This window comes from Plasmodium reichenowi, chromosome 12 (assembly GCF_001601855.1).
Source record: "Plasmodium reichenowi strain SY57 chromosome 12, whole genome shotgun sequence".
NCBI classification, from domain to species: Eukaryota; Apicomplexa; class Aconoidasida; order Haemosporida; family Plasmodiidae; genus Plasmodium; species Plasmodium reichenowi.
In genome coordinates, this window is record NC_033657.1 from 1321254 (window position 1) to 1332034 (window position 10781).

A 10781-nucleotide genomic window follows, 5' to 3' on the forward strand; every position below is an offset into this window, starting at 1 on the left:
TTTTTTTTTTTTTATAGTTCAATAGTACAAACAAATTATTCTCACACTAACAATTATAATTACAAATATATAAATAATATAAATCATATAAATCATAACAGTAATATAAATTCTGTACATAATTATTTACAAACAAATCATTTTATAAATTATAATTTTATATGTAGCAAAATTGGTATTAAAAGGTAATTCAACCCTATGATCGATTCGCAAATTGTATTAAAATAATGTGAATGTGCAATTAAAAAGAGAAATCTTAGAAAATCTAAAAAGCAATAAAATGATTAATAAGAAGCAGAAGGATATAATCACACATGTCGTTAATTCGTTTAAGTATGGCCGACCCGAAAAAAAAAAAAAAACCTTCCTAGCAGTATCATTTGTGAAAACAACGAAAACTTTTGTAGTAATCACATTTGTGAAAACACCCATTTTTATGATGACACTTATAGTAGGAATAATAGCTTGCTAGTTAATGGTATTTTTGGATCAGGAAAAAGTACCCTCATTTGTAACATAATTTTATACTTAGATAAAATATTAACACATGAAGAAGAGGAAGAAAAAAAAAAAGAAAAAAAAAATAATAACAAAAAAAAAAAAAAAAAAAAAAAAAAAAGGACTTCAAAAAGGACTAGTAATTCAGATGATTCCTATAATTATGAATCAGAAAGTAAAAAAAGAAGATGATGATCATATAAACTCACAACATATAAATGAAACTGATATGAAAATAATTGAACACATAAATAAAAAAACAACGTTTAAAGAAAAATAAAATTTTATTAATATGTAATACTAATTTAGGAGTTGATAATATTTTATTAAAATTAAAATTTGATTTCAATTTTTATGATTTTGCTAGAGTAGGAAATATATATGAAATAAATTTTTTTGTCATAACAAACTTTATTACACTTAATTTAAGAGAAGAAAAAAACGTTGAGGAATTATCCATATATTTGAATAATATAAGTAATAAAATAGATAATATGCAAAGAACATTTCATAATAAAAAAGAAACAAACTTAGATAAGTTAAAGGTTGTTAATAATCATAATGTACAATTGAAGTTGAGAAATCATCACATGGATCCTAAGGAAAAAATTAATAATAAAATTGAAAGAGGTGATATTAATGATAAAAAAAACTTTTAGATCATATCCCTTCCTATATGAAAGAAGAACATGTACATCAAAATAAAAAATTTTGATCAATTATTAAATGTTTTAAAAAAAAAATAAAGAATTTGTTTTAAAAAAATAAATATAAAAACAAAAGAGTTATATATCAGGCACTTTTAGAAGTATACATCTCTTCGAGAAAATGAATACCATCAAACATAATATAAATTATCTAATAGTTGATGAATGCACACAAATTAATGAATTAACACTTCTAAGGTTTTTTATGAAATATCCTATAAAAAAATTTATTTTTATAGGTGATGTAAAACAATTAGGATTTGTTTTAAAAAGTAATAATGATTTAAGTCGTAGTATGTTTTCAAGACTTATTGAAAATAAATTATTTATTAAATATTATTTTGTACAAAATGGAAAAAATAAAATTGTTAACATGGAGGATAATATACAAAATGAAAATACAAACATAAATAATAATCATATATACTGTGAAAATATAAAAAGTCCTAATAATCTTAATGATTACACGAAAAATATCGATAATATTATAGATATTGTAAATAACCTAAATGATCAAGAATATTGTACTTTAAAATATCTATTATACCAAAAAATGTTTGATTTACATATAGAAAAAAAAGGAAAAATATACACAAAGTGAAAAATGTTATAATTATAAAAATTATACTCTTTATATTAATAAATTAATTATTCTAAATAAACAATACCGATGTCATCCTAGTATCAGTGAAATATGTAGCCATCTATTTTATAATAATCGTATTAAAAATGCAAAACGTACTATGAAAATGAAAATTCATTATGATAAATATAATGCACACATCAATCTAATATTAATTAGAAGCCATTATAAAGAAATACTATATAACTCTTCATATATTAATATCAAGGAAGCAAGGATAATTGTTAGCATATGTGAAAATATGATTGATAATCATATTAATCCACATGATATAGGTATCATTTCTTTATACAAATCACAATCGTCATATATCAGAAATAAATTAAACAATTCAAAAAAAGCCAACCAATTAAAAAGAGTTAACGTTAGTACAGTCGATTCGTTCCAAGGAATAGAAAAAGAAATTATTTTGTTTTCGTGTGTTATGTGCCCAACACAATTAAAAAAAAAAAAGTGAAAAAATAAAAAATAATGAAGAAGAGAAATTTGTAGTTGATGAACATTTTGTGACAAAGGAAAATAATACAATTGGTGGAAATAATACAATTGATGGAAATAATACAATTGGTGGAAATAATACAATTGATGGAAATAATACAATTGGTGGAAATAAATCAATTAGTGGAAATAAATCAATTAGTGGAAATAAATCAATTAGTGGAAATAAATCAATTAGTGAAAATAAAACAATTAGTGAAAATAAAACAATTAGTGAAAATAATACAACTAGCGAAAATAATACAACTAGCGAAAATAATACAACTAGCGAAAATATTACAACTAGCGAAAATAATATTATGAACGAACTAGCCGTTTCAATGGAGAACGACAATTCTCAATTGCACAGCAATATGCTTTATGAATCTTTCTGTGAGAATAAAAATCGGATAAACGTAGCTTTAAGTAGAGCAAAAAGTCAAATAATAATTGTTGCACATAATAATTTTATAGAAAAAAACAAACTGTGGAATTATATAAAATCTAAGTGTAAAATATATTACTATGATTAATAAAAAGGTTTAAAAAAAAAAAAAAAAAAAAAAAAAAAAGTATAAATAATGAAACAAATAAATACATACATACATATATATATATATATATATATATATATATGTATAATAATCATTATTGTATAAAAATAAAATAAATATTTTAAAAATTTTGATTAAAAAAAGAAATAATTTTATGCTTGCTTGATTCATTTTTTTTTATATAGGAACTACATATCTCTTGGCGTCATGTTGTAATACATTATAGACGGTAAATGTTTTTTTTTTCGTAAAAGATAGATCTGAATTGGATATAATGGAATCGCTAGTATTATCTGAAGCATATGAAATAAAACTGTTACATGTATTATCACTGATACATATAAAATTTGGTAAAGGATATAAAAAGAGAAAAGAAGAATAACGTTTTAATATTCTATTATCATGTGGAATTGGATATATATGACTTTGTCCAACTATAGTTGAAATTAATATATCTTGTAGATTATTTTTATTATCATCAGTTGCATTAATAGAAGAGCTCCATATTAAATCATTTAAAATATCTTGTCTAAAGAAAATCATTTTTTTATTAAAATGACGAATTCTACATGGATTTGTTGCAAATATAATTTTCTTTTTACATGAAAAAAAGGATTGAATATTTTGTTCAAATTTTTTTATATAATATGGAAGGATAGGCATTTTAGGTATACTATTTTTACATGCACATGGATCGTTTTTCCCTGGGATAAATATTAAATAACAATTTTGTAATATTAATTTAAATTTAGAAATTAATAAAACTGATAATTTCTCAAATCCTTTAATATATAAATCATTAAAATTTTTATTATAATCAAATTTTAAACTTATAAAATCACCCATTAATATAAAACCAATTGGTAGTTCATTATCTGGATATGTATTTACATATAACGAAAACATCTTTTCTAATATTTCAAAAGTACTTGGATTATCTAAATATATATCATGCATAATAATCCAATTTTGTTTTTTATCATTATTTCGTACAATTATTTCATATTCACATATTTCTTTTTTTTCGTTTTCATTTTCAAAGTCGTAGAAAATATCTTCTTCGTTTTTTTCGTCGTCATAATTTCTGTATAAAAAAAAAAAAAAAAATAATAAATAATAATAATAAATAATAAATAATCATTTTGTTGCATATAAAATGTAATATGTATATAAATGTGTATTTTTTTTTTTTTTTTTTCTAAGCGATAAAAATATGAATATATATATATATATATATATATATATATATATATATATATTTATTTATTTATTTACATATACGAACATGTACACATTAACATATATATAATTATATAAACATACATATAAGAACACATATATGTTAACATATACATTTGAATATGTATAACACTTGTTTTTCATTATTACCTGGGTGGATGCATAATCTCAGTAACATAGAATGTTTTATTTAACAATTTCATGCGTCCTTGTAATAATATAATATGACCAATACAATAAATTCCATTATTAATAATACAAGATTGATTAATAAATAATTTGACTTCATTTCTAATACCTTGAATAACCAATTCTCCATCTCTATTTAGTCCTAATATACCAATAATGTGTTGATGCCCTGTATTAGTTAGTTTGATTGAATCTACAGATGTAATAATAGTTTTATCTTTTATATGTATTTCATTGATAGCATCTGACCAGAATAAAACAGAAGGATGACCTTTAATTTTTTTACTTAATAAATGATATTTTAATTCGTAAAATTCTACATCTGTATGTGCATTAATATATTCATTATAATTTTGAATTGAATCGTTTTTCTGTTTTTTTAAAAATTTCATTTTTTTGCCATCATAATAAAAATGAGAGATATCTAAAAAGGTATTATATATTTTAATACCATCATTATATTTTTCTTTATATAATTTAATAGACTCTTCATATATTTTTTCTTTATATTCAAGAATAATATTTTCTAAATCTTTAACTGTTAAATTATAATTTTCTTCATATGTTTCCTTGAATTTCTTAACTATATAATACATAATATCTGAATCAAATTTAGTTATATCTACTATTTTTTCTTCATCTTTAGCATCACCTTCAATAACTTTCTCTTCTTCAATATAACTATGTTCATAAATAAAATTTAAACATTCTAATCCTACATTAATATTATGATCATATAAATAAGAGTATAAAGAAAGATGACTTATGGACCCATTAAAGGCCAAAAATACATCATCTATAATACTTTGTCCTTCATTCTTTATTTTTATAATATTCTCTTCAATGTTATTTAAATATAAATTTATGTTTTTTATATCATGGCTTTTCGTTATATTGTTGATTATATTTTCTTTCAAAAATGTTTGCATCCTCAAAAAAAAAAGAAAAAAAAAAAAATATATATATAAAATAAAATACAAAAATTAAAAAGAAAAGGAAAACACATATATATATATATATATACAATTAGGTGTTAAGTATATAAGAATGTGTATATTTTATTATAACAAATTTGATGTTTATAAATATCCATTTTGATATTATTAGAAGAGATACACCTTTAAATTTTTTATTAATATTTATAAAGAGTAGGAGGAGGACATCTAATTTAATGAAACGAAAAAAATAATGTAAATAATATATAATATAAGAATATTAAAGGAAATCATAATAATAAATATATAAAATGTATTGTTTTTTTTTTTTTTTTTTTTTTTTTTTTATATTATCTTAAACACTTCTATTATGACCTTATAAACCTTAATATATATATTAATAATTATATGTGTAATAATTTTTAAAAATAAATATTATATGGTATTATATATATATATATATATATATATATATATTATAATAATGCTATAAGTTTTCATTGTGATTATTATTTGCTATATATTTTTTTTTTAAATAATTTTATATATACATAAAAAGAAAAAAAAAATGAGTATATTATATAGACAAATCTATTAAATAAAAATAAATAAATAAATAAATATATATATATATATATATATTTATTTATTTTTCTATGTATTATGAGAAATGAATAAAGAATAACATTTAATTATAAAAAAAAAAAAAAAAAAAAAAATTGCCATTTGAAATATTTTATGAAAATTTTATTTTCTTTCTGCTCTTCTTATATGTTCAACTAAAATATAAGATACTTCCAATAATAGAAGAGACAAATATCCCACTAGAAATCAAAATAATGTGTGTTTTGTATTTCTGAAAAAAATTCTCCTTCATTGAATCCTTAGAAATAAAATGTAAATATATATATATATATATATATATATATATATATATATTTATACTTATTTATTTATTTATTTATTTATTTATCTATATATCTAATTACGTCATCTTTTTCTTCGTAAGGATCATCATTTGATGAAAGGTCAACTCCAAATAATTCATTGTCGTTTAGTTCAAGAGCACATTCTGATTTACTAACCCCTAAAAAAATATAAATATATATAAGTATACTTATTTATATATAATATGGATATATATACATATTTATTTATGTGTAAAAAAATATGGATAGTTACAAATTAGTATGGTTAAATATCTGTATGTGCTACTTATTAACCTAGTCTCTCATTTTCATTATCAAATATTAAATATTTATTTAAAAAGAATGGAATGCCTAATTTTAATTCCCCTGATGAATTTATTAACACTCTGTATACACCATCACTATAAATAAAATAAAATAAATGTAAAAATATATAGTATATATATATATATATATCATATGTATAATATACCTTTCATGTATTATATAATCTTCTGGATGTATTATTACTGTTCCTTCTCTACACACAAAATAAAGATAAATAAATAAATAAATATATATATATATATATACATATATTATTACTCAAATAACAATTCTATTTTTGGAAAATCCTTTATGTTTTTGTTCTTCAATTTGATGAGTCCCTTTTCAATTAAATTTGAGCAGTCATTAAATTGATCTGTGTCAGGACATTTGTCATGAACAAAATTTTTTAATTTTATTGTAATATCAGCTGGAAAGGATAAAAAATAATTATCTGTAAAAAAGAAAACAGCAAAAAATACACAATATAGATATGTATATATATATATATATATATATATATATATATATATTTTTTTTTTTTTTTTTTTTTTTTTTTTTTTTTCCTTACAGGAATCGACTTTTGCCTCGGCATTAATTACACTATTCATTTTATTTTGATCGATTGTTGCTGTAACATTTTTGAGGAAAAGACTATAATAAGATTTATTCTTTGCATAATAATGTATCCACAAAAGATCATATACATCAAAAGAATTTAATTGTTGTACATATTTCTTATTTGTATTTTTATCTATAGAATATAATTGTATTTTTGATAAAGGTGCTTCCTTTTTTGTTAAGACATTTTGATCATACCCACCAAAAGTAATAAATCCTCCTCCTTGTTTAAAACATAAAGAAAAAATATTTTTTTTCGAAATAGATTTATATATAAATGAATATAAAATTGTAGAATATATCTTTTTATTCTGATTATGATATTTTTCTTTATCATTAATATAATTTGCTAATCCTATAAATCCAGAAAGTTTATTATTAAAATGTAAAGGGTCACTTTCTGTTATACATGCAAAATATAAAAAAGAAGTTTTAATTTTCTTATATAAAAAAAAGGAATCTTTAAAATAAAAACCTATTATTTGTTCATTATTAATTGTAGTATTAAAAGAACAAATAGATAAATTTCTATCATTTAATCTATCTATCATATTTAGAAAATTCATATTGTTTACATAATCACAAAATTTATTTTGACAACTTCTCTTTCTTATTTTATAATCATTTATTAATTTAAAATAATTTTCTAAAGGTAAACAAGGACTACTATGTTCTACATTGTCACACATTATACTCTTACATTCTACATACTTTAAATCTTCTGAAACAGTAATATCATATTTAAGGTTTTTTAGTTCATCATTATCTTTATAATTATAAGAACAATATAAACCCGTAATATTACTATTCGTAAGGATACCTAATTCTAAATCTTTTTTTTTGGAACCTATACTCAATATCATACTCCATCTAAAGTTTTTCTCTTTCAGGTTTATGGAATAAAATTTTCTACTTTCTTTTTTTTGAACACTAGAAAGGAAATCTAGCATATGATTGTTATTGTGTCGGATATTTAAAGTATCATAATTATGTTGTAATAGCTGCGGATGATCTCCATTTTCATTTTTTTCATTTTTTTCAATTTTTTCATTTTTTTCCATTTTTTCCTTTTTTTCCTTTTTCTCTTCATCACTCATGTATTGTTTATTCCTATTGTCTGTATTTTCATTATTTTTGTCATCCTTTATAATATTCCTTTCTATATCATTTTGCACAAAGGGAAAATTATGTACAACATGTAATGAATTCGATGATAATATTCTATTAATAATTTTTTGTTCGTACTTTAAGATGTAGGTAAAATGCGAAAACAAATAAGAAAATAAAAGGAATGATACAAATGTAAAGGATGGGTAAATATATGTCATAGGAAATATATTAGACACATAAGCAACCGAATTTTGTGGTATATATATATGCAAAAGGAATAACATGTTTAAAGAAAAAGGAGTAGTCTATTATATTATCTAATCATTTCAAAATAACAATTATTTAATGAGTAATTTAAATATATATATATATATATATATATATATATGTTTACATATATGTGGATGGATATAAATACGTATATGTTATTTTTGATTTTTGTGTAATGGAAATTTATAAAATATTTGTATATCAGAAAATAGCTATATGGATGAATACCTTTTTATACGGTATCATTATTTAAAATCTTTAAAAAGTTTATTTTATTTTATATAATTTTTAATTTTTGGTATGTATAGATCTATAAATGCACACAAAGGAGGAAAAAAGAAAAAAGAAAAAAAAAAAAAAAAAAAAAAAAAATCAAATACATAAACATAGACATAAACATATATATATTTTTGGATTAACAAGATATATGTGTAAATAAAACATTGAACATAAATGCTCATTTAATAGTTATGTTTTGTGACGAAATATATTATATATATATATTTTTATTTATTTATCATTTTATAATAATTTAATATGTGTACATCACCTTCTATTGTTGTCGTAATAATTTCTAACTTTATATTTATTATTTCCCCAATTATTATCATTTTGTGTTCTAGCTTTATTAAATTTCGCTTTTAAAGAAATATTTGCATTAATAACATCTTTGATTATGACCTTTTTGGAGAATTCATCTGGATCTCCTCCTCTTTCTACAATATTATTTAATATTTTAATTTTTTTTACAGGAGATATTAAATTCATATAAGAACTTTTATGAAACATAATTTGATCATATTGAAAAGATAAGACATCATATATGGTTAATGGTTGATATAAATTTATTTTCATTTTTATAATTTTGTGTATAATATTTTGTATTTCAGGTGAATACAAATATATTATATTCGATGTAAACATTGTTTGAATAGTTAGATAATTATTTAAGAAAATATAATAAAATCTGTATTTATATTCATTATTATATTTTTCAATTAAATTATTTAATAATGTTATTTTATTTATATCTACATTTTTTTTAATTATTATATCTTCATTCTTTATTAATTTCTCTTTTTGAATATATAATATATCTTTTATATTTTCTTCATTAATATCTTCTACATATTTATTTTCATTTAATATATTTATTTCTTTTAAAATGTCTTGAATATTTTCCCAAGATTTTTTAAATAAATGATTATTGTTATGATACATTTTGTTAATTACTCTTTCTTTATTATAATTCATATTTTTGTTGATGTTGTTCTTCTTTTCATCTTTTTCGTTTCCTTTTCCTTTTTTTTCATTATTTTCATTTAATAATAAACATAATAAATCACAAAGAAGTTCATGAAGAAAATCAATTCGTTTCTCATATTCATTTGAATATCTTTTATCCTTTATTATATCATATCCTCTATGTATACAAAAATTTTCAAAAGTATGATTAAAAAAAGAGGAACCCTTATCTCCATTTGTTATAACTTCATATTCATTACTATTTATATCAATAATTATAGAATTATCATCCAGTTCTTTTATATCATCACTCACTCTTTTTATTACATCAAAATAATAATAGTCTTGTAAATATAACAATACATCATATTTATATATGTCCTTTCTCTTTCTTGAAAAAATGTAGCAATAAATTGTCGTTAGTAATTCGTGGATAACATTAATGGAAGTAATCATATTGAATCACACAAAAATGTATAAATAAATAGAAATATATATATATATATATATATATTATTGTTATATCAGATTATATTAATTTTATTTTATCATATATATATTTTTTTTTTTTTTTTATACTTTCAAAATGTACATATATATATATATATATATATATATAATATATATACTCCTATATATTTTACATATAATATAAATATGTAATTCTTGAAGATATATAAATATATATTATTTATATATATATATATTTTTTTTGAGATATTATATTCTTTTTATATTCAATTCATTATCAATATATAATTTATTTAATGACAAAAGAATAAAATAAATAAAATCATGCAGTAAAATATATTGCTGTTTATATATTATTACATTATTTAAAAGGTTTATATATAATGGAGAGGGGGTAAAAAAAATACTTCGAAAAGCACCGTATTTAACATAATATATATTATATTGTATATATATATATATAATATTATTTCTATTTTATTAATATCATGATGATATCTCTTATTTTTTTTTTTAATGTATTTCAATTTATATTTTCAAAAAAAATTATTATTTAAACCAAAAAAAAAAAAAAAAAAAAAAAAAAA

At 19.5% G+C, this 10781-nt stretch overlaps 3 protein-coding genes and 1 pseudogene across 3 annotated transcripts, besides 1 other annotated feature; 1 reads left to right on the plus strand and 3 right to left on the minus strand.

The window, feature by feature from the left end:
* PRSY57_1233400 (hypothetical protein) overlaps positions 1–2858 on the plus strand; it is a pseudogene marked incomplete at both ends in the record, with an annotated part of 6240 nt that extends 3382 nt beyond the window's left edge.
* Positions 1–2858: part of a sequence feature that runs on past the window's edge.
* Positions 2859–3056: 198 nt separating this feature from the next.
* PRSY57_1233500 (DNA polymerase epsilon subunit b, putative) lies at positions 3057–5236 on the minus strand (the record flags this gene model as incomplete). The annotated part of the gene is made up of 2 exons (XM_012908753.1): positions 3057–3963; positions 4269–5236. 2 exons carry the CDS (start codon positions 5234–5236, stop codon positions 3057–3059), a joined length of 1875 nt encoding a protein of 624 aa, XP_012764207.1.
* A 781-nt stretch (positions 5237–6017) lies between these two features.
* Positions 6018–8492, minus strand: PRSY57_1233600 (aspartyl protease, putative; the record flags this gene model as incomplete). The annotated part of the gene is made up of 6 exons (XM_012908754.2): positions 6018–6125; positions 6232–6329; positions 6466–6572; positions 6644–6691; positions 6757–6931; positions 7049–8492. 6 exons carry the CDS (start codon positions 8490–8492, stop codon positions 6018–6020), a joined length of 1980 nt encoding a protein of 659 aa, XP_012764208.2.
* A 532-nt stretch (positions 8493–9024) lies between these two features.
* On the minus strand, positions 9025–10179 carry PRSY57_1233700 (hypothetical protein; the record flags this gene model as incomplete). The annotated part of the gene is made up of 1 exon (XM_012908755.2): positions 9025–10179. The coding sequence occupies one exon, from the start codon at positions 10177–10179 to the stop codon at positions 9025–9027; it is 1155 nt and encodes a 384-aa protein (XP_012764209.2).
* Between the last annotated feature and the right edge of the window lie 602 nt (positions 10180–10781).